We start from the raw sequence: 24,933 nt of genomic DNA on the forward strand, positions 1-24,933 counted from the left end.
CAACACGACGTGGCATAGACTAATGTCTGAAGTAGAGATGGAGGGAACTGACACCACGAATCCTGCAGGGCTGTCCATAAATCCGTAAGAGTACAAGGGGGTGGAGATCTCTTGTAAAGAGCACGTTGCAAGGCATCCCAGACATGCTCATTAATGTTCACATGTGGGGAGTTTGGTGGTCAGCGGAAGTGTTTAAACTCAGAAAAGTGTTCCTGGAGCCACTCTGTAGCAATTCTGGACATGTGGGGTATCACATTGTCAAAGTCTGTCGGAATGCACAACGTACATGAATGGACGCAGGCGATCAGACAGGATTCTTACTTACGTGTCACCTGTCAGATTACTATCTACACGTATCTGAGGTCGCATATCACTCCAACTGCACACGCCCCGCACGATTACAGAGCCTCCTCCAGCTTGACCAGTCCCCTGCTGGCATTCAGGGTCCGTGGATTCATGAGGTTGTCTTCATACCTGTACACGTCCATCCGCTGGATACAATATGAAACGAGATTCGTCCGAACAGGTAACATATTGCCAGTCATCAACAGTCCAATGGCGGTGCTGACGGGCCCAGGCGAGTCGTAAAGCTTTGTGTCGCGCAGTCATCAAGGGTAAATGAGTGGGCCTTCGGCTCTGAAGGCCTATATCGATGATGTTTCGTTGAATTGTTCGCACGCTGACGTTGATGGCCCAGCATTGAAATCTGCAGCAATGTGCGAAGGCTTGCACTTCGGTCGATTTGAACGAGTCTCGTCAGTCGTCGCTGGTCCCATTCTTGCAGAATTTTTTTCCGGCCGCAGCGATCTCGAAGGTTTGATGTTTTACCGGATTCCTGATATTCACGGTACACTCGTGAAATGGTCGTGCGGGAAAATCCCCATTTCATCGCTATCTCGGAGATGTTGTGTTCCATCGCTCGTGCGCCTACATGACACCACGTGCAGGCTCACTTAAATCTTGATAACGCGCCAATGTAGCAACAGTAACCGATTTAACAACTGCGCCAGACACTTGTTGTCTTATATAGGCGTCTTATATAGCCGTCGACCGCAGCACCATATTCTGCCTGTTTACGTATCTCTGTATTTGAATACGCATGTCTATGCCAGTTTCTTTGGCGGTTCAATGTATCTTGGCCACTAGCTGGGGCAAGCTCTTCTCATTTATAAGGTCCGTGATACGCGCACTGCGGCAGTCAGGTACAAGCAGCGCACATTTCCGGTTCCTACATTCTATTGCCGTATTACGGCTTTTTCGTGACGTCGCTTTTACCGTCTAGGTGCCAAACTAAACAAATGTCAGCTCACTTGACACACATTTTTGACGCTGATGTGTAAACGAAAACGATCACGTCTAACACGCGAAACTCAGTGCAGGAATACAGTACAGTTGTAGAATTTTGGAACACGTATTATGTTCGAGTATAATGACTTTGCTGCAGATTAGAAATCTACTCTGTAGGAATCAGCATGGGTTTCGAAAAAGTCGATCGAGTGAAACCCAGCTCGCGCTACTCGTCCACGAGGGCCATAGATACGGGTTCCCAGGTAGATGCCGTGTTTCTTGACCTCCGCAAGGCGTTCAATACAGTTCCCCATAGTCGTATAATGAACAAAGTAAGAGCATATGGACTATCAGACCAATTGTGTGATTCGATTGAAGAGTTCCTAGATAACAGAACGCAGCATGTCATTCTCAATGGAGAGAAGTCTTCCGAAGTAAGAGTAATTTCACGTGTGCCGCAGGTGAGTGTCTTAGGACCGTTGCTATTCACAATATACATAAATGACCTTGTGGATGACATCGGAACTTTACTGAGGCTTTTTGCGGATGATGCTGTGATATATCGAGAGGTTGTAACAATGGAAAATTGTACTGAAATGCAGGAGGATCTAAAGCGAATTGACGCATGGTGCAGGGAATGGCAATTGAATCTCAATGTAAACAAGTGTAATGTGCTGCAAATACATAGAAAGAAAGATCCATTATCATTTAGCTACAATATAGCAAGTCAGCAAATGGAAGCAGTTAATTCCATAAATAATCTGGGAGTACGCATTAGGAGTGATTTAAAATGGAATGATCATATAAAGTTGATCGTCGGTAAAGCAGATGCCAGACTGAGATTCATTGGAAGAATCCAAAGGAAATACAATACGAAAACAAAGGAAGTACGTTACAGCACGCTTGTGCGCCTACTGCTTGAATACTGCTCAGCAGTGTGGGATCCGTACCAGATAGGGTTGATAGAAGAGATAGAGAAGATCCAACGGAGAGGAGCATGCTTCGTTACAGCACCATTTAGTAATCACAAAAGCGTTACGGAGATGATAGATAAACTCCAGTGGAAGACTCTGCAGGAGAGACGCTCAGTAGTTCGGTACCGGCTTTTGTTGAACATACCTTCACCGAGGAGTCAAGCAGTATATTGCTCCCTCCTACGTATATCTCGCGAAGAGACCATGAGGATAAAATCAGAGAGATTAGAGACCACACAGAGGCATACCGACAATCCTTCTTTCCACGAATAATACGGGACTGGAATAGAAGGGAGAACCGGTAAGGTAGTCAAGGTACCCTCCGCCACACACCGTCAGGTGGCTTGGGGAGTATGGATATAGATGTAGAAAGCCAGGGGCACTGCCCTAGAGTTGCTTGGTATTGCATAAGGAAACCGCTCGTATAAAAGCATGACGTGAGAATGGTGGTGACTGCAGGTAGCGGCCAGCCGCCCCCGCCGCGGCAGAGGCGGACAGCGGGGTGGCGGACGGCGGGCTGGCGGTGGCGGCCCCTGGCGGTGCTGGGGGCGGCGCTGGCGCTGGCGCTGCTGGCGGCGGACTCTGCGGCGGCCGCCATCTGCCCGTCCAAGTGCCAGTGCGACGACGAGACTCTCGAGGCCTCCTGCACCGACGCCAACCTCGAAGTCGTGCCCATCCAGCTGAACCCCGACGTCAAGCGCATCAACCTGCAGGGCAACCGCATCAGCAACGTCCACTTCACACTCGACCTCTACTCCAACCTGCGCCATCTCGACCTGTCCCGTAACAGGATATCCTCGCTCGGAACGCTCAACTTCAAACTGCAGACCAAGCTGGTGAGTAGCTGTGCTACTGGCTGTGTTGTTTTTCTGAGTTGTTCTTTACACTTACACGAAGGACATTTTATAAATCACGTAAGCTATTTTTTTTACTTACACGTTTATTTTTCTATTTTTTTAATTTTTTTTACATTACTACAATATAGTTTCTCCGCTTCTCTATGACTGAATCCCAAAGTATTGGAAGCTCTATTATTCCATCCAGGACACCCCTTCTTTCATCTGTGGAATGGCTCCCGGTACTGGTGACAGAAAGCTCTTCCGGAGAAAGATAACGAAGTTCACGCATACGGTTCTTCAACTCCAGGAAGAAGTCGAAGTCTGGTGGACTCATCTCCGGGCTGTAAGGAGGATGAGGCAATACTTTCCAGCCGTATCTGCGCAATTTTTGGGCTACAACATTGCTGATACGCGGGCGAACATTGTCTTGGAGAATGAGTGGCCCAGCCTCGAGCAGCTGAGGTCGCGTTTTGTGCATTTTTCTACCCATGTTTTTCGTGAAGTTACGACAATACTCTGCTGTGATACTTGTTCCAAACGGGACTCTTATCTGTCATGATGATTCCTTGGTGATTATAAGCAAACATCATCATTTGCTTGAGCTTTGAGCGTCAAAATTTCTTTTGGGGGTTGACGATCTGAAGCTCTCCACTCATTGGACTGTGATTTCAACACCGGTTCAAAGTCTCTAATCCAGGTTTCATTAATAGTGGCAATTCGACACTATAATCCTTTACCTTCACGGTCGAATCGTTGTTTGAGCAAGGTTGCAAAGTCCAGGCGTTTCTACTTCTCTTCAGCAACCAAACAGTGTGGGACCCAGCTCGCAGAACATTTGTCGTCTTCAAATCAGTTGTGAGAACACGGAATACTGATGTTGGGGGGAGGGGGGAGGGGGAGGTTCCCATGGTTTCGGAGAGTTCCTCAACAGTCGCGCACTGCGATCCTCACAAACCGCACTGCAATCTTCTTCAAGAGTATATGCTACAAGTTTCTTTCTTCTTTCATCTGTTGACATTTTTGGCCTTGTGGATCTCAGATTATCGTCTGTATTCATACGTCGACCACTAAAACATTTAACCCAGCGTGAAACTGTACTACGGTACAATGATAACTTAGCATAGACTTCACTTACTGCATTGTGCATTTCCGTCGGGTTTTTGCCTCATGAAGTATTGATCTTGATGTACGACCTCTGGTCTTCGAGAGTTACGGTACCTGAGACCCCTACAGGGTCTACATCTTGGCAATTTTATGTTAGAGTACATAGCGAAAAAATAAAAACAAGTGCTTCTTCCTCAAGCTCCCAACTACATCTGATGTAATTTTGATTGTTATTGCAACAAAGAATCCACAGTAATACCAACTTGTGCATTATTTATTAAATGTCCCTCACACTTCGTTGGTAGAGTAGTTGATTTCGGAACTGCGATACTAATCAAAACAGCCGCGGTCCAAACCTCCCATTCCAAAAGTAATGCTTTTTGGAAGAACACTTTTATTAAAATTGGATTCGAACGCACTTAAGAGTTATCAAAGCAGCTCCCTTGAGAGGCCGAGCAGCATAGTGCAGTTACAATGTAGACTATCAGCTAGCTCTCAAACAATGTGTGAAATACTACACGACCTAATACTGAAATTCCCATTGAAACATACAGTTTGTGAAACAAAGGAAAGACTGTGTTATAGTAATAGTATACTGCCTTGGAACTTGAAGTATCATGAGCTTTGCACTACTTGTGTGTGTCAAAAGTTCCCATTATTACTATTTCTCACTGAAACGATCGATTATTGCATGCAGTCAAGGTATTTAGATTAGTTGTACGTCTGAAATTCATTAGTATCTAATCACAACAAAACGTGACAATTATAAAAAACTTTCCTCACCAAAATATTGCAAACAAAGATAACAACAAAGCAAACAAATTTTGTCAAACACGAATAGCATTTGAGCACAAGCCTTTGAAACCTCGATCCAAACGCCGACCTACTCACAACATAGCAACAGCACAGGAAATGAAATGTAGCCGTGATAAAATACTCTACACGAACAAACATTTAGATCAAGTACATTAGAGAACAGTATTCTCTGTTGTAATATGTTCGATTCCCGGACGAGTTGGGGATTTTTGGTGCCCGGGGTTGGGGATTTGTGTTGTCCTCATCATTTCATCATCATTAGTGACAGTGGTTAGACTGGACTGTGTACAAAAATTGGGCTGTGTAAAAATTATGACTTCGTATGGGCGCTGATGACCCCGCATTTGAGCGCCTCACAAACAAAACATCATCATCAGTCCTCTGACATGTGGTTGTCAGCAGATAAGATGGGTCGCTGAGTACGTATTTTTGAGTAGATAAGATTGATTGCTGACGCAACTACTTAGATCTAAAGATGATCCTGGGTCATCGAAACATGTAATCTAATAAAAATGATGATCTCTTGATGCACATAGGAGATTTCAAATATCCCCACGGAAAAAAATCACATAGCGTCATATCGCGAGAACTTCCTTGTTAATTCACGTCACCACTACGAGGAATCACACAGGTAGGAAATTTCTCTCCTAACAAGTCTATTGTTACAATCGTTACGTGACAGGCTGCACCGTCTTGTTCAAACCATAACTGTCCAGCATTCATACGATCTACCAAAGACCACAAAGCACTCCTAACATACTGCGGTAGCGTTTACTGTGCACAGCTAATGCGTTTCGGGCGCCATCTTGGAAGAAGTACTGCCCATTTTCGCCCTCAGCTCAAATGCCACGTCACACAGTCGCTCGTTGTAAAGGTTTCTCCAAAGTTACTCGAGGGTTTTCTGTGCCCCAAGTCCTGCAATTTGTTTGCTCAAGAATCCATTCAGTAGAAAGTACACCTGATCAGTGAACATTATTTATTTTTGTTGCCCGCTCTTTGTTTGTCAGACATCCAGTGGGCAAATGCTTGTCGTTTTTGGTGATGGTTTGGCTTCAGCTCTTGTTCCAACTGAATTTTGTAAGTGAAAGGTGAAGATCTACTTTTAAAATTCGTTGCATGCTGGTTATGATAAATCCAGTTGTTTTGAACGTCGTCGAAAATATTTCACCGTACTTAAACCAACATTATCACTCACGCGGTGATGTTGTACACAGAACATTTAACTCGGAGAAAACTCGAGTGTTTAATGTCTACAAGCGAACCGTTTTTCAAAAATTTAGCAGTGCTTCACGTCGATTTATTGGGTGTATTATGTTGACCAATCATTCCATGGAGTTTACGAAGGGTCTCTGCACAACATTCACCACATTTGTAATAAGTTTTCACTGCGAGAACAACCGTTGTTAACCCAAAGAAAAGAGATGAGAATCTTGTAGCGTACAGCGCAGCCAACTTACTAGAACAGAAGTTGCAGGCATTTCAGAAAGTCGTTCTTTATGGGACTCCCTTTATTTAAGAAGAATTTTTATTTAATAAGACTGTTCATTCTAAAATATTGCAGGACTGTTGACACAAGTAAGCAGAAAATAATCTTCAGTAAATTGCAGGTATGTTGTTGCACCGATTAGAAATTTTAGTAGATATTGTATACAGTGTGAACATTAATAAAACCAGTAAACTGCGGGGACGGTTTCCTGAGTGGAAGTGGAGGAAGGAAGATCCTACAAACATGTCTCCCGAAATTCATCGATGCCGCGGTACGTGAAACTGGAGAATGAAAGTTCCTCTGCCACTTGCCATGTGGTCCTTGTGTGTTCCAGGCTGTGTGATTGACGAAGCGTACTGTAAGCAGCCGAACGGCCCGGTATTCATGTAGGGAACAATCCGAGATGGTGTTCGTGTACGGCCAAGCAGTTGGAAACCGACGACAGGCAGCACGGCTACAACAAAACAACTACCCTTATAGACACCAACCACATCTACAACATTTCGAGTCCTTTTTTGGCTTTTGTGTGATAATGGGTCGTTTCAGACAGACGAAAGTGCAGAGGGGCGGCGGACTGTAGGTACACCAGATTTGGAGGACCAGGTTCTACAATAATGAGACAAACGCAAGTATTAACTTCAGGCAAGTGGCCCGCCAGCATCGTGTAAGCCAAAGTACGATTCTGCGTGTCCTGCGTGACAACCGCTGCTATCCCTATCGCCGGCAACGAGTGCAGGGATTATCAGCAGCGGAAATCCCTCTACGGCAAGATTCTGCCGCGGACGTTTAGTCGTTGTATGCGCACCGACCCTTTCCGGATACAAGTTCATAGGATCTTTTTTGCTCCATTTCCAGTCAGGAATTCGTCACTACAGATTGTCGGTTTTATTAATGTTCATCTTGTATATACAGACTGAAGGGACCAATGAAAATTTGTACTAAGGATGGGATTCGAACCCGGGTCACCTCCTCATTAAGCAGATGTGGTAACAGCTAGGCCACCCTGGCACAGTAGCTTTGCACAACTGCAGGGACTACCCTAGCATGCCTCCCCCTCAACCCAAATTCCCACTGACACCGCTCCCCATTTAGTGTTGGGGTTGAGAAGTGGGTCAAGTAGGGTACGCCCCTTAGTTGTTCAAAGCCACTGTGACCGGGTGGCATAGTCGATAGCGCATCTGCCTAGTGCACCAGAGATTCGGGTTCCAATCCCGGCCTCAGTACCAATTTTTTTTTCGTGGCTGAGTCTGTATATGTGAAACCTAGATGTGTGAGACTTCAATAGGTCTTTGGAACCATATAGCTTCACTTGTAATAAATACGTTAGCGTAGTGACTCCGAAAGTGTGTGTCAAGAACGAGGAACGCCGTCTTCGAGATATGTCTTCCGTACATATCGGTTATGTTTCTGCACGGGTACCCCTTTATTTCTGAGTAAGAATGTCTTGCAGTAAGAACAGCTTACGCATATTTTAAAACAGTGGGAGCCCTGTCGGCTTATCGATTTTGGTAGTCGCCTCTCATCTTTCACCGCTGGTCTTTGAAACGAGTGGATCCCTTTGGAGGAAAGCGTCACGAACAAGGGGTTTGTTTCTCTTTGGTCGTGGCAATGAGGACTGTGGAGCGGAATCAAGAACAATTTATCTGGCAGCGTCCGATCTATCGGTGCTTTAGGGGAAAAGGGGTGTCAACATCGCGGCCTGAAGGAACCTTGTATCCAGCGTTCGGCATGTCAGAGGTGCGTGGCGTTGGTTAGGGCGGAGGTACCGGGCTGCCAGAGGTGTGCTCATCACAACAGACGTGTGTTAAAGCTGCGACTATTTTCGTCTCCGTAATGATATACCTTGGGAATTTTTTATTATCTTATTGGATTATTTTAATGGCCTGTAACTGATGTCAAATGTTCTTCAAAGGAGGCCATTGTGCTAGGCAGCCCTGGCTGTTATTGTGTTCTTACACGTGCCATCTATTTCCTCGTGGCATTTTCGAAACGCAGCTTGGTGTTTAAAGGAACTTCAAATTGTAATCTTCGTGCATGTCTGACGTAGGAGTTACTAATTAATGTCGTAAATTCTAGCTCGTACCCAATTATTTTAGTGGGAGGAATTTTCATATTTGGAATAGCTTTGTTTTGCCATGTCCACACGAAATTATGTAGCCCGACTAATATGACCTTATCCGTTAATGCTCGATTAATGGGTGATTAAGCACGGTATACTACAGTACTAGCCATTAAAATTGATACACCACGAAGATGACGTGCTAAAGACACGAAATTTAACCGACAGGAAGAAGCTGCTGTAGTATGCAAATGATTAGCTCTTCAGAGCATTCACACAAGGTTGGCACTGGAGGCGATACCTACAACGTGCTGACATGAGGGAAGTTTCCAACCGATTTCTCATACACAAACAGCAGATGACCAGCGTTGCCTGGTGAAAAGTTGTTGTGATGCCTCGTGTAAGGAGGAGAAATGCGTAACATCACGTTTCCGACTTTGATAAAGGTTTATCGTATCGCGATGTTGCTGCTCGCATTGGTCGAGATCCAATGACTGTTAGCAGAATATGGGATCGGTGTGTTCAGGAGGGTTACAAGGAACGTCGTGCTGGAACCCAACGGCCTCGTATCACTAGCAGTCGAGATGACAGACATCTTATCCGCATGGCTGTAACGAATCGTGCAGCCACGTCTCGATCCCTGAGTCAACAGATGAGGACGTTTGCAAGACAACAACCATCTGCACGAACAGTTAGACGACGATTGCAGCAGCATGGACTATCAGCTCGGAGACCATGGCTGCGGTTACCCTTGACGCTGCATCACAGACGGGAGCGCCTGCGATGGTGAAGTCAACGACGAACCACGGTGCACGAATGGCAAAACGTCATTTTTTCGCATGAATCCAGGTTCTGTTTACAACATCGTGATGGTCGCATCTGTGTTTGGTGACAGCGCGGTGAACGCACATTGGAAGTTTGTATTCGTTATCGCCATATTGTCGTATCACCCGGCGTGATGGTATGGGGTGCCATTAGTTACGCGTCTGGGTCACCTCTTGTTCACATTGACGGTAATTTGAACAGCGGACGTAACATTTCAGATGTGTTACGACCCGTGGCTCTACCCTTCATTCGATCCCTGCGAAACTCTACATTTCATCAGGATAATGCTCGACCGCATGTTGCAGGTCCTGTACGGGGCATTCTGGATACAGAAAATGTTCGGCTGCTGCCCTGGCGAGCACATTCTCCAGATCTCTCAACAATTGAAAACGTCTTGTCAATGGTGGCCGAGCAACTGGCTCGTCACAATACGCCAGTCACTACTCTTGATGAACTGTGGTATAGTGTTGAAGCAGCATGGGCAGCTGTACCTGTACCCTCCATCCAAGTTCTGTTTAGCTCAAAGCCCAGGCGTATGAAGGCCGTTATTACAGCCAGAGGCGGTTGTTCTGGGTACTGATTTCTCAGGATCTATGCACCCAAATTGCGTGAAAATGTAATCACATGTGAGGTCTAGTATAATATATTTGTCCAATTAAGACCCGTTTATGAGCAGCATTTCTTCTTGATGTAGCAATATTAATGGCCAGTAGTGTACTTCTCTTAAATATCAGCGTTTAGTTAAAATTATTTAAGCCGTGTTTTTGCTGCTGTGGCTGAGTGATATGTACTTATCGTTAGTAAAGGGGCTCACGTAGAAACAAGTGTGATCAGCACTTACTGTATACTGGCGTCTCAAGGTTTCTCAACAGAGTTGAGTCGATTATGAGGTGCCGAGCCTTTACACGAGGCTGTTCTCGTGTGTGCAGGTGACGCTGAACTTCAGCCGCAACGACATCTCGTCGCTGAGCAAGGACACGTTCAAGGGCCTGAAGTCGGTGCAGGTGCTGGACCTGAGCTACAACCAGCTGTCGTCGCTGGAGGGCGCGGCGCTGTCCGAGCTGGGCGACCTGCGCGCGCTCAACCTGACGGGCAACCGCGTGTCGGCGGTGGGCGAGCGCGCGCTCGAGCGCCTGCCGCAGCTGCGCGAGCTGCTGCTCGACGACAACCAGCTGCTCGACGTGCCAGCCGCCGCGTTGCGCCGCCTGCCCGCGCTGCAGCGCCTCGGGCTCGCAGACAACCTCATCGAGGCCGTCGCCGAGGGCGCGCTGCCCGCGCTAAGAGACCTGCGCGCGCTCACCCTGCGCCGCAACGTGCTCTCCTCCATCGACCGCGCCGCCTTCGACGGCGTCCAGTCCCTCCAGGTTCGTGCAACCACTCTCTCCCAGTCCACCACTCACACCTCCCACACTTCCCAAAACCTAACGCCTCATCACCCTGTTTCTCCACTGTTATCACCACGACTTCGCCTTCCCCCCTCCCTTCCCCCCACCACACCGATTAGTGGCGACACATAGAAAGTTGTCCGATAACTGAAAAACAGGGTAGTTCGGCTTCTGATGACCTGTTGTTGTTGTTGTTGTTGTTGTTGTTGTTGTTGTTGTTGTGGTCTTCAGTCCTGAGACTGGTTTGATGCAGCTCTCCATGCTACTCTATCCTGTGCAAGCTTCTTCATTTCCCAGTACCTACTGCAACCTACATCCTTCTGAATCTGCTCCAATACTAAACTGGTGATCCCTTGATGCCTGAGAACATGTCCTACCAACCGATCCCTTCTTCTGGTCAAGTTGTGCCACAAACTTCTCTTCTCCCCAATCCTATTCAATACTTCCTCATTAGTTATGTGATCTACCCACCTAATCTTCAGCATTCTTCTGTAGCACCACATTTCGAAAGCTTCTATAGTCTTCCTGTCCAAACTATTTATCGTCTATGTTTCACTTCCATACATGGCTACACTCCATACAAACACTTTCACAAACGACTTCCTGGCATTTAAATCAATACTCGATGTTAACAAATTTTTCTTCTTCAGAAACGCTTTCCTTGCCATTGCCAGTCTACATTTTATATCCTCTCTACTTCGACCATCATCAGTTGTTTTGCTCCCCAAATAGCAAAACTCATTTACTACTTTAAGTGTCTCATTTCCTAATGTAATTCCCTCAGCATCACCCGACTTAATTCGACTGCACTCCATGATCATCGTTTTGCTTTTGTTGATGTTGATCTTAAATCCTCCTTTCAAGACACTGTCCACTCCGTTCAACTGCTCTTCCGAGTCCTTTGCTGTCTCTGTCACAATTACAATGTCATCGGTGAACCTCAAAGTTTTTATTTCTTCTCCGTGGATTTTAATACCTACTCCGAATTTTTCTTTTGTTTCCTTTACTGCTTGCTCAATATACAGATTGAATAACATCGGGGAGAGGCTACAAACTGTCTCACTCCCTTCCCAACCACTGCTTCCCTTTCATGCCCCTCGACTCTTATAACTGCCATCTGGTTCCTGTACAAATTGTAAATAGCCTTTCGCTCACTGTATTTTACCCCTGCCACCTTCAGAATTTGAAAGAGAGTATTCCAGTCAACATTGTCAAAAGCTTTCTCTAAGTCTACAAATGCTGGAAACGTAGGTTTGCCTTTCCTTAATCTTTCTTTTAAGATAAGGCGTAAGATCAGTATTGCCTCACGTGTTCCAACATTTCTACGGAATCCAAACTGATCTTCCCCGAGGTCGACTTCTGTCACTTTTTTTTCCATTCGTCTTTAAAGAATTCGCGTTAGTATTTTGCAGCTGTGACTTATTAGACTGATTGTTCGGTAATTTTCACATCTGTCAACACCTGCTTTCTTTGGGATTGGAATTATTATATTCTTCTTCAAATCTGAGGGTATTTCGCTTGTCTCATACATCTTGCTCACCAGATGGTAGAGTTTTCGACTCAGGTCTTTCAGCGCTCTGTCAAACTCTTCACGCAGTATCGTATCTCCCATTTAATCTTCATCTGCATCCTCTTCCATTTCCATAATATTGTCCTCAAGTACATCTCCCTTGTATAGACTCTCTGTATACTCCTCTCACCGTTCTACTTTACCTTCTTTGCTTAGAACTGGGTTTCCATCTGAGCTCTTGATATTCTGAGCTCTTGTTACTCTGATGACCTAAGATAGAGATATTTGGCACATGAAGTTGTATAGAACTTTACACAGGGCAATAATTTGAGTAAAGTGGGAGTAACATTAAGCCTCTGATATTCCTTAACTCGTTTTCCACTGAAGAACCGCTTTACCTGTTTGTGGCACTGTAGCTGAGAACACATTACAATTGAGGGCTCGCGTCTGAAATTTTGTATATCCCTCTCTGAACTATGGCCATCTTTCGTGCAACAGTGATCAGCTTTACGTCAAATGTACGGCTTATAATCTTCCAGTTGCCGTTGTGATCGGTTTTTCATGGCCAGTATCCACCCAAATTTAATTAAAAGCTAGTAGAATTAATACAATCGAGGTGCAGAGCTCACAAACAGGTAAACAGTCGAATTTTAAGAGCTGAGAGCGTGTAGCAATTAACTATTCAGTCCTGTTCCGATTTAAATACAGTTTGGTTGTTATTAAATTCAATTGAGACTGTCAATAGTACGAGAATGCTCAAAGTTCGTTACTCAGAACGAACAGAATGCATAAATAAATCTCTGTTTCCGCAACAAGCATTTTTACAGTTTATAGTTGAAGTTCACACTCGCTACTCTTGTTAAAATATAACCTTCCCTATGGTCTGATCACACTAGTCTGGGACCATCACCTAGTTTGAATAAAAGGAAAGATAGAAATGATCCAAAGAAGAGCGGCAGCTTGTCATTTAGCCGGCGAGAGCGTTACGAAGATGCTCCCGTGGCACACGATACTCTACAGATAGAGAGATGATGTGCGTGACGGGGGGGTTACTGTTCAAATTCCGATAGCGTACTTTCTAAGAAGAGTAGGATGACAAATAAGTACCCCCCACACACGTGTGACGAAATTACTGTGACTGACAAATCGAGAGACTTATTCGGAGATTTGCAGACACTCCTTCTTCCAATGTGGATGGATCAGGGAAGGAGGAAAAAAATAGTTACCAGAAATACCCTCCACCACGTATCGTAAGGTGGCTAGTAGAGTACAGATGGAGATACAGATGGTTAGCGTCAGTCTGCATTATCCCCATGGGAAATACTAAAATTTTAATGTAATACATTGTATGACAATTATTATTCATATGCGATGGTTAACTTTACCAGTTATCCATTTTTAATCAGAATAAAACTTTCTTAACACAATCTCCTACCCCAAATTACTAATGCTAGCTTTAATCGGGTTACTACTGCATTAGTCATCGTCTACATCGATTACTGTTCGTATCCATTACTGTTCCAAGCGACCAACTCAAAATTCTAATTGCTTCCACTCGACTCAGACGACTCAGGTGACACTACTTTGCTCAACGACCGTCTGCCGAGTTAACAAAGCCTGAGCAGACACGGTGCCCTTACACGCCGGCCCCCTTCTTATATTGCAGAGCCTGGACGTGAGCGACAACAACTTGACGTCGGTGCCGACGTCGCAGCTATCGAAGCTGGCGGACCTCGTCGAGCTCGACCTGAGCGGCAACACTTTCGACACCATCGAGGCCGTTTCCTTCCAGAGTCTCTTCGAGCTGCGGCAGCTACGTCTCAGCCGGCTCCGACAACTACGCAGGTAAACGCCGCACCTTCGAGTTTGCCAGTAGATTATTTCCACAACGTCTTCCTGCTTATGGAGCTAACGTCTTCACTACCTGCTTTTATAACCTCTCTTGTGGCCGTTTAATATGCAAATGATTAACTTTTCAGAGCATTCGCACAAGGTTGGCGACGCCTACAACGCGCTGACATGAGCAAAGTTTCCAACCGATTTTACATACACAAACAGCAGTTGACCGGCGTTTCCTAGTGAAACGTTGTTGTTATGCCTCGTGTTAGGAGGAGAAATGCGTACCATCACATTTCCGACTTTGATAAAGGTCGGATTGTAGCATATCGCGATTGCGGTTTATTGTATCGCGACATTGCTGCTCGGGTTGGTCCAGAATAAATGACTGTTAGCAGAACATGGAATCGGTGGATTCAGGAGGGTAATATGGAACGCCGTGCTGCATCCCGACAGCCTCGTACCACTTGCAGTCGAGATGACAGACATCTTATCCGCATGGCTGTAACGGATCGTGCAGCCACGTCTCCATCCCTAAGTCAACAGATGGGGACGTTTGCAAGACAACAATCATCTGCACCAACAGTTCGACGACGCTTGCAGCAGCATGGACTAACAGCTCGGAGACCATGGCTGCGGTTACCCTTGACGCTGCATCACAGACAGGAGTGCCTGCGATGGTGTACTCAACGACGAACCTGGGTGCAAGAATGGCAAAACGTCATTTTTTCGGATGAATCCAGGTTCCGTTTACAGCATCGTGATGGTCGCATCCGTGTTTGGCGACATCGCGGTGAACGCACATTGGAAGCGTGTATTCGACATCACCATACTGGCGTACCACCCGGCGTGATGGTATGGGGTGCAATTGGTTACACGTATGGGTCACCTCTTGTTCGCATTGACGGCACTTTGAACAGTGGACGTTACATTTCAGATGTGTTACGACCCGTGGCTCTACCCTTCATTCGATCCCTGCGAAACTCTACATTTCATCAGGATAATGCTCGACCGCATGTTGCAGGTCCTGTACGGGCCTTTCTGGATACAGAAAATGTGCGACTGCTGCCCTGGCCAGCACATTCTCCAGATCTCTCACCAACTAAAAACGTCTGGTCAATGGTGGCCGAGCAACTGCCCTGTCACAATACGCCAGTCACTACTCTTGATGAACTGTGGTATCGTGTTGAAGCTGCATGGGCAGCTGTACCTGTACACACCATCCAAGCTCTGTTTGACTCAATGCCCAGGCGTATCAAGGCCGGTATTACGGGCAGAGCTTGTTGTTCTGGGTACTGATTTCTCAGGATCTATGCACCTAAATTCCGTGAAAATGTAATCACATGTCAGTTCAAGTATAATATTTGTCCAATGAATACCCGCTTATCATCTGCATTTCTTTTTGGTGTAGCAATTTTAATGGCCAGTAGGGTAGAAGAGATGTACTAGGACGTTAAACTGGTTAGAATGGCTCTAAGCACTATGGGACCTAACGTCTGAGGTCATAAGTCCCTCAGACCTAGAACTACTTAAACCTAACTAACCTAAGGACACCCCGCCGGGAACCGTACCCGCCCGGGAACCCGGGCGTGGGAAGCGAGAACGATACCGGACGACCACGAGCTGCGGACACGAAAATTTTTGTCCATTTCAGTTCGAGAGTGACTACGGGCCAAGTATGAACGTCTGAGGCCTTCACGCTAAAGGGAAGTAAAACTATGAGAATCTAAGTGATTACAGACGTTGTACTTGCTCTCTCGACACGAATTGGCTAGAAATTCCGTCATTGTGTTCCTGAAGAAAACGTCGAAATAATATCACCAGAATGACTGAAGGCGCCACAGAAATTTTAAATTTTGAAAAGAGGTGGGGGGTGGAGGGGGCGTGAGGAGTCGCGAGAGCCGACCGGGATATATCTTTCTGAATTTCGGATTTAAGGAGAAGACTGTGGCATGTTTTATAGGACGACACTTTTGAGCTCATGTAACCGCACAGGACATCCAACACCTCGTAATATATAAACAAACCCTTTGGCGACAATTTGGCAATATAGAGATTCAGTAATGATAAAATTGGTGTCTAAATTTTTCAAAACAATATCGCAGATCTTTCTTTTTTTATCATTACTCGTCCTCTACAGTCTTTAGCCTCTACAGCTCTAGTACCATGGAAGTCCCTCGCTGATGTCTTAGCACATGTTCTGTCGTCCTGTCCTTCCTTCTAGTCGATGTTTCACACGTAGTAACTCATTGTCATTGATTGCTAAGAACATTTTTCTCGTGGAGAACAGTAAAAATGAACACAAACTAGACCGCAAATATATTTCGTTTATGATAACTGGTCTGAGTCAGTTTTTGATCATCTTTAGATCCTCATACCATAACGGTAGGCGATGGCGATGATTCGAGTGGCTGTTGAAACCCCAGTAACTCACCAGTTAAATTTCCTAAAGTTATAACACCCTCTCCGTATCCGCCAACACATACCATTACAGGATCAGAGTCTGAAGATGGTAAAAAACTGACCGAAACCTGTTAACATAAAATATATGTTTTGCCGTCGAGACTGATTGTGTTCATTTTTAAAGTCATTGACATTACTTTTATTTTTTGTTCCTGAAAACAATATTCGCTAGTAATACGGAACCATTTGTGCTATTACCTAAAAAAATATAAATACACGACCTGTTATTAAAAATTAGGCAACAAGTCTTTAAATATGCGGTAAATGAAATGAAAAAATCGGTGGTTACTGTTCGAGCGTAGAGAATTTTATTGTGTACTGATAAGAAATTGCGTTGCCGGTGCAGGGTGGACGTGCGGGCTTTCGTGGACAACATCAAGCTGCAGTCGGTGGAGCTGGACGACAACGAGCGGCTGTCGTCGCTGCCGCCGCGGCTGTTCCACGGCAACCCGGCGCTGGAGCGCGTGTCGGCGCGCGGCAACGCCTTCACCGCGCTCGAAGCCGAGCACTTCCCGCTGGATCGGCTGCGCGCGCTCTCGCTGGCCGGCAACCCGCTGCACTGCAACTGCTCGCTGCTCTGGCTGTGGCTGCTGGCGCGCAAGCAGCGCGACGCGCCGCCGCCGCCGCCCCAGCTGCAGGCGTCCGCCGCCAACCTGACGACGCTGTCCGCCCACGGCGCCGCCCCAGGCGCCACGGCCGGGCCCAGCCAGCAGCCGCCGCCACCCACCCCTGCGCCCGACATCACACCTAGGCTCGACGTAGAGGGCATCCGCTGCCACGAGCCGGAGGCGCTCCGCGGCCTTCTCATCGTCGACGTGCCGGAGTCCGACGTAAGTCCACCCCCTGCCAGAAGCCAACACCCACCCTTCTGAGTGCAGCATGGCAGGGAGCGGGCAGAGCGCTCGATGACGTCAGCACGCGAGTCGACGCTGTAGTGTCCTGAGCAGCAATACCTTGTTTGGCGTTGTGTAGTGGCGCTGTGTAGTGGCGCTCTGCAGAGAGCAGACAAACATAGTCGGACACTTTACTATCCGATGTGATAGTGGCAAGGCGGGACGGCGAATGATCACTTCAGTGCAGGTTCACACCAGGCTCGACCTCTAAAGGGAATCGGCGAAATGCCGCAAATAATGAGGATAATGGGCAAGGGGCAGTACTTTAGTAGTGTGTGGATGAGTTGAGAATTTGGGTCTGATGGGAGGCGTGCTAGGTTAAGCCGTGCAACTGCAAAGACCACCATGTCTGGTTGGCTTGATGGTCAGAACATCTGCCTAGTAAACATGAAACCTGGATTCGAATACTGGTCCGGCACAAATTTTCAGCTTCCCTCATCGATTTCTTCATGTGTCTTAAATACGTTTATGAAACTCGATTTATTCAATGTAATAAAAGGTCTGAGTATTCTAGTGAAACGGAGATAATTGTTTGCAGAGTTTAATACTTTATATGAGAGTTTACGATCATATCGTGATAAAGTCCATGAATGCATGAGGTTATCTGAGTCGGCATTTGATTGCATTTGAAAACAATCGCTATGCGCTTGAGAGTTAATTACACCAAATCCCATTCTACTATATCGCTAGAGGAAAATCTTGTAGGTACTCTGATTTAAGTTAAACTGAATTCAACAATGATGTTTCAAGTTATTTTAAACGAGAGTAGTACTAAACAATTGCGTCAAACATCACTGAAGCCAAGAAATGAACGAGATATGTTCGCTACTTTTATCAGAACAGAATGGCACAATAAAAATGTTTACTTGTCTTCAACATAATTTGCAGCTGTAGGAGGCATGTTACATTATTTTGAGTGAAGAGTGTACGAAACAACAAACAAAAATACTGCACAAAGAACAAAAAGCCAAAAAAACTACGCCCCACGGAGGAATTATGCAAGTGAGGCGGAAATCGGTGAACGTGATGCCCATGTACAGACAAACAAACGATTACAGTTTCAGGAAAATTGGATGATTCATTCAAGAAAAGGACTTTCACAGATAGAGCACCTCGATAACAACTTGGTTCGCGTCTGGGACTTATGAAAGTTGTCATTCGGCCTAGTACCGATTGACAGAGTTGTTTAATGTCTGTTTAACTGCCACATCGTCAAAATCCCGAGATGGTTGGAAGACACTGCCCATGATGCTCCACAGGTTCTCAACGGCGGAGAGGTTTGGGGAATGGCACCCGAGACCACCACTCTTGGTTGTCGATCAGAATGGAGGGCGACAGTCACGCTGATATCCCACCGCTGTCAAAGGTGTCTCCAGACAGGGTTTCGCCAGTCACCTGGGCTCATTTTGAAGCGAAACTGATGACATTTCTACTCCAGTCAATGAGATTCCAGGCCAAAGACGCGGCTGGGGATGCCACGGGGATACCAACCTGATGGTCACCCGACATGGAGCCCGGCAATCAGTGGGTACTATTTCATTTCCGAGGACGGCGGTATGTTGACGATACTCTACATCCTACTTTGTTGCCCTTCATGGCAACCCATCGTGGGCTTAATTTTCAGCAACAAATGCCCGCCCACATAGGGCGAGAGTTTCTGCTGCTTGCCTCCGTGCTGCCAAACCATACCTTGAGCCGGAATATTATCGGATCTCTCCCCAACTGAGAACGTTTAGAACATTATGGGAACGGCTCTCCAACCAGCTCGGGATTTTTGACGATCTAACGCGCCAGTTGGGCAGAATTTGATAGGATACACCGCTGGAGGATATCCATCAACTCTATCAATCAATCAATCTCAAGCTGAATAACTGCCGAATAACTGAAGGATCAGATGTGGACCAACGCGTTACTGACTTGATCAATTTGCGAAGCTCTTTCTTTTGAATAAATCATCCAATTTTTCTGAAATTGTAATCATTTGTTTGTAAATGTACATTACATATACTGATTCGAATAATTCCTTATGGGTGCATCGCTGGTTTCTTCCTTAGATTGTATTCAAATTGTTGTTTACTTTCTACAGCAATTACTTCTAAGTTCTTTGAACAACCACGCTCATACATGTATTTGACTGAAAAGTCCACTACTTATTTGCTTTCTTCTTTAATAGTTTGTGACAAAAGTTTCAAGTTTCAAAGACACAAGATTCAGTGTTTTATATTCATAACACACACATATATTCAACTCAAAAATATTCAGTATGTTCATGTCTTAAGTGCGAAATAACTTCAATTCAGTTTTTGGCCATACGTATTTATTCATAAATTCCTGACATTTCCAGGATAGGGGCGATCATAGTGTAAATTGTTTATTTAGATGACCGGTTTCGGTAAGACTATGTTACCATCTTCGGATCTTCAACGTTACAGGTCACACAATATCCCCACCTGCGCTTTGTATCGTGTCGTACCATTGTCTCTATTCAGCTGCGGAATGAACATGAACACTGTCAGTCAGTGCAGTTTTGTATATACAGTTATTTTTATTATGGCATGCTAACATCCAGTGTATTCCATGATCCCTACTCATACATCTGTGATATGAGATGATGCAAAGCGAAGATGGCGGAGACTGTATGAATTGTAAAGTTAAAGATCCGAAACTGGTAACGTAACCGTACTGGAACCGGTCGTCTAAATAAATATCTTACTAGCGATCTTGGCTGCTAACAGTTTTCTGGAGTTCATGTTTATTCAGTTCTTATTTTGTAGGTAATTATGTTCTGTAGGACTTTCTTTCCGTTATTGTGTAGCTTACCATAGTTATCTGCGTCGTATCTCTCCTCCTCTGGAAATACATGCACAAAAAAGTATTTGTTTGTGGAAAATTAGACTCGCAACGAGCAATATTTAAGTAGCTGAATGTCAGGTCTGGGGAACCTACCAAGCTAGAAAGTAAGATCTTAGAAAAGGTACCCTCTGATGATGGCACTTATAGGCTGAAAGTTGTTTGGGAATTTATAAAAAACATTTGATTGAATAATAGTCGGTTCTGAATTACCGTAATGTAGACTCCAAACTCGGTTACTGTCATAAATTCAAAACCAAACGACGATTATTTCTTACCTACAGTACGTGCATCTTCTGATAGGTAATGTGATGACAACTCTTACTGCAGTTCTTAATTTCATTGCAGTCGATTTCTGTGTTCCATTACATCTTCAGGTTCTTGTACTTTCAACATTGTACTTAGTACTTATGTGCCCCATTTTTAAAATGTACCTACGCCTATTCAGGCTATTTTAGTTTTACTTTGAGACGATGCCCTCTTAGACAAATTATAGATTCAGGTGTATCTTCTGAAGAAGGCTCAATTATTTGGGCTGAAACCCAGGTAAAGACTGGTCTCATTACGGCAATCGAGGCTGATAGTTTCTTATAAATTCTTATATGTCTTCAGGTTCCTTTACTGGCGTCATATAGGGGGTTGCAGTTGGTGCAATGAAACACCGAAATCGACTGCAATAAAATTAAGACCCACGGTGTTTGTTCAAAACTACTGACACCCAAGTGTACTGCGGAATTGACCATTGGACGCCACAAGAGGAAAACTCGACAATGTGGAAGAAAGCAGGGAGTATTTTGTTTCCAGCAGAGCGTAGTAACGGCACAATGGATTGGTCAAGAGAGCACTCACTTCGGTATCCTAGGTGTAGTTATTTGTATAAATACCACACGCATCCAAGCCATCACCAGCATTTACTATTTACCTACATGTATAGATTTTAACATTGACACCTACATCAAAATATTTTATGATATGTATGGCTGGTTCCATGGCTGTTAATCATATATTTTCTTTTATATTTTTCTAATTTATCATCAGGCCTGTTATAGATTTTTCTCCAGCTAATTGAAGTTAAGTTGGTCGCATCTCGAGTTTTTACTTGTAACAGATTTGAAGACGGCTGTAGCCGAAACCGGTAACAGTGAATTGCAAAATCAGTGTGATCGCTACCGACCTTCACAAATAAAGTTCCACAATATGATGGCGGACTCTGTTGCAGACTTTACGTGTTCAACTGATGAAGTAGGTCAATTCAACGCATTAACTGTAAGTGGGTAGGTTTAATAGAGGACTTTAATAGAGAAGCAGGCTTCTGATACAGAGCTGGCGCACAGCCTTCAATTGACACTGTACTCGGTATAGACAACAGCATCCCCCCTATATTTTAGCCTCCTTGCAATTCACCCTGTCGTAAAGCAGCATTTGTGAGACAATAGTCTGCGGACCTTAACATTTCGGAACTGAATAGACGTGTCCAAAGTCCTGATGTGAACTCTGTGGAACATCTGGAATGTCAGCTTCGTGCCGGGCCACCTTCCCTTCCCCACCTCCCCCCCCCCCCCCCCCCCGCGCCCCAAATAAATACCCGTCCTGTCTTTTCTGGTATTGTTATCGTTCTTGAGGAACAATGATTTGTCATTCCTCCACAGACGTTCTGACACCTCACTGAAAGCGTCCCCAGCATCGTTCAAGCTATCATAAGGTCGAAGAGTGGACGCACCCCATATTAATGTCCACTAATGTGTATCCAGATACCTATGATCAGATATTGTACACACGGAACTGGAGGTGTCATTCCTGCTACCAATAAAACTTCTTTTTTTTATTTGCTTGTATAGCCATTTATTAACTGACAGTGGTAGAGCCTTATAAGAACTGAAGAACTGCGTTTGTCCCGGCAGGTGCGATGCGACGCGTCGTGGCTGGCGGTCATCATCGTGACAGTAGTGGTGATGGCGCTGTTCGCGGTGACGTGCGGCCTGCTGCTGGTGATGGGCAACTGGAAGTGGTGCCGCAAGAAGGAGGAGCAGCTGGCCGCCACGACCGACACGCACCACCACTCGCACCTCCAGAACGGCGCCGTGCTGATGCTGGTGTCCGGCAAGGACCGTCCGCCGGACGCGCCGTCCGCCGTCGACACCTTCCGGATAAAGGCGAAGAAGGAGGAGGCTGCGGCCGCTGCCATGTCCGGCGGCTTCCAGCACCGGCCGCTGCCGCCCTGCTGGGACGAGGAGCGCTCGGCGGCGGCTGCGGCCGCGCTCTACCGCGGTCACCAGTACCGGTCGCCCGCCACGCCGCCGCCGCCGCAGTACCCCGGCGCCATCAACGGCTCCCTCAAGAAGCCCGCGCACATCGTCTACGTCTGAGGACGCTAGCCACCGATACGTGCGCGCCCATTACAGCTGAGGGCCCACTGGAAAAGAGGCTAATGCCACAAAGCCTTCTGCAAGTCCAGCAGATGTCGACACGTCTTCCTCTGGGAAGTCCGCCTGTGTAGCCAAGAGACTGGCGTGTCTGACTGCAACTATGAGGATCTTGGTTCCTTCCCCGATACAAGCAGGAATTTTTTTATCTCGGTGGGAAGGCTTCGACGGGATGACTTCGGCATCGTGAGACCAATTGAAGGCCCACTTGAACGTCAAGCAACAGCTCCGGGGTGTGAAATACTGGCCTTAGCTCTGGGAGACCGGTGTGCTCAGCCATGACAACCCCCCCCCCCCCTCCCATCCTTTCGCGTCCAAATGGCAAATGGTGATACGTGGCAAAGTATGACACGGCGACCGGTTGGCACAGCCAACTGGAGTCAAAACGCAAAATAACGAAACAATCACCTCGGCGGACGAAGAGAACTAGGGACATAGTTGAAATATCTTTTGAAAGATGGAATACCAACTCGGATGCCCATTCGAAGTGTTGTAAACCACAAATTTCTCCGATAAAACCTGAAGAATTATACTGATTTTATGTAGCCCAGGGAGAAATTTGATTTTACTCTTGTACCGAAATAGTCTTCCCTATGTAGTACATACGCAGAACGACACATTAGTTTTTGAGCGTGCAGCCATAACGCCCGTCTTCTCCACTAGCATTCCAGAAGAACGTCTTTCAAACATAAGCTTTTCCATTCATGACACATGGCAGCTATTACTTCCAGTAACTAAAATCTGCCTCTGCCCATTTTCTTTTATTATAGGCGACTGATTTTCAATGATAACTCTTCCCCTTCAAGGGTCCGTTGAACATTGTTACGTTATAGAACAGTCGAGCAATATATGCATTAAATTAGTTTAAATTTGAAAAAAAACATTATACAAACAGGACACAAAATGGGTCAATAGGCTCAAATATTAATGGTGCTGGTTATTTGTTACAGATTATCCACCTCCTAAAGCAATTCAATACATGATGTAATAACTAGTTGCAATAAAATACTTTTAGCTGCCAAAAGAAGCTAAAAACTGTAGCTGCAACCTTTAGTTATTTCTCTGTTGACCAACTAGGATCACGTACGTTCTATATTGGTCCCTATTTTTGCAGTACCGCACTTTCTCCCTATATTGTGTTTTCCTTTCTTCCGCCCATGTTATTCCACATTTATTTTTTTGTACCTTGAAAGACTTCTAGATCTAGCACTTTACTCTTAAAAAGAAACTTTATGTCCCACATGTCTCGACATGGTCGAGAATGGAACAGTAATTCGAAAATTGACAATAAATTTATTTCACGTCTGTGATCTTCATGGCCTGTTTTATTGTTTTAAGCTGTAGACTTTCACTATTTTTGCTGCATATCTCAAGGTGTCACTGCTGGCTGACAACCTACAATATGTGTGCTCATAGACGTAAAATACAGATTTTTGTTCTAAACTTTTGCTCACTTTCGGTTCATTGATGTTGTTTGTTTCTAGTTCTACTCTTATTTCTGTAATCCATGCTAAAGTTTGGCTCCTTTTCCACAAATTAAGAAATATTTGTTTCTTTAGAATGTTCTCATTCATTCGACAGAGGTGTCCGAAGAAAATTAACCATATGTTAGATAATATTAAACTATACCATGTGAAGATGAAATCTCACTTGCAGACAAGCATAGCTTGAAACTACAGTTTTCATATAAAGCATCGTTCATATAAAAGAACTGTTCAAACAAGCCAGTCTTCTACCAAATTTTCTACATTGCAATGTTGTGAAATAAAGGTTTCATTGAAATAATCTGTAGCATTCAAGTTTACAGAGCACTCTCTCCATTCCGACTATGTTAGCCAATTAAAAAAATAATAAATAATAAAAGATTTGAGAACCCACTTGAAATTCGAAATTCAACATTAAGGAATGAGTATCCGTAAATACAGGCAGCCAATTAACATCTCAATCTCTTAATAATGGAAAGTGTGGTAGAACCTAATTTTAATTCCAGGTTCATCTTCTGGTCATATTCCAAGTGGCTCAACATTTCAGAGCTGTGGATCTATGATCACAGACATTTAAACTCGGTTAGCATTTCCAAAACAGATGAAAAAAGTGCTCATCAGAAGCCATATCACCCCCCTCTTCAGCCTCTTCTTCACCCCTTTATGGTCCTTATTTCTGCTTTTTCTTAATAAGTTAAT

At 45.2% G+C, this 24,933-nt stretch overlaps 1 protein-coding gene across 7 annotated transcripts in view; it reads left to right on the forward strand.

Annotated features, from left to right (window-relative positions):
* The window catches only part of LOC126351455 (leucine-rich repeat and immunoglobulin-like domain containing-NOGO receptor-interacting protein 4), a 2,189,427-nt gene extending 2,164,814 nt beyond the window's left edge, over positions 1 to 24,613 (forward strand). For all 7 annotated transcript variants that reach the window (XM_050002606.1, XM_050002610.1, XM_050002605.1 and 4 more), the window contains 5 exons: positions 2,721 to 3,097; positions 10,320 to 10,754; positions 13,952 to 14,130; positions 16,931 to 17,414; positions 22,229 to 24,613. In XM_050002606.1, the coding sequence (XP_049858563.1) occupies positions 2,721 to 3,097; positions 10,320 to 10,754; positions 13,952 to 14,130; positions 16,931 to 17,414; positions 22,229 to 22,693 (1,940 nt within the window). In that variant the 3' untranslated portion in view covers positions 22,694 to 24,613. The remainder of the gene's footprint in view (positions 1 to 2,720; positions 3,098 to 10,319; positions 10,755 to 13,951; positions 14,131 to 16,930; positions 17,415 to 22,228) is intronic.
* Positions 24,614 to 24,933: the final 320 nt, after the last annotated feature.

Source organism: Schistocerca gregaria, chromosome 1, assembly GCF_023897955.1.
Source record: "Schistocerca gregaria isolate iqSchGreg1 chromosome 1, iqSchGreg1.2, whole genome shotgun sequence".
Classification (NCBI taxonomy): Eukaryota; Metazoa; Arthropoda; class Insecta; order Orthoptera; family Acrididae; genus Schistocerca; species Schistocerca gregaria.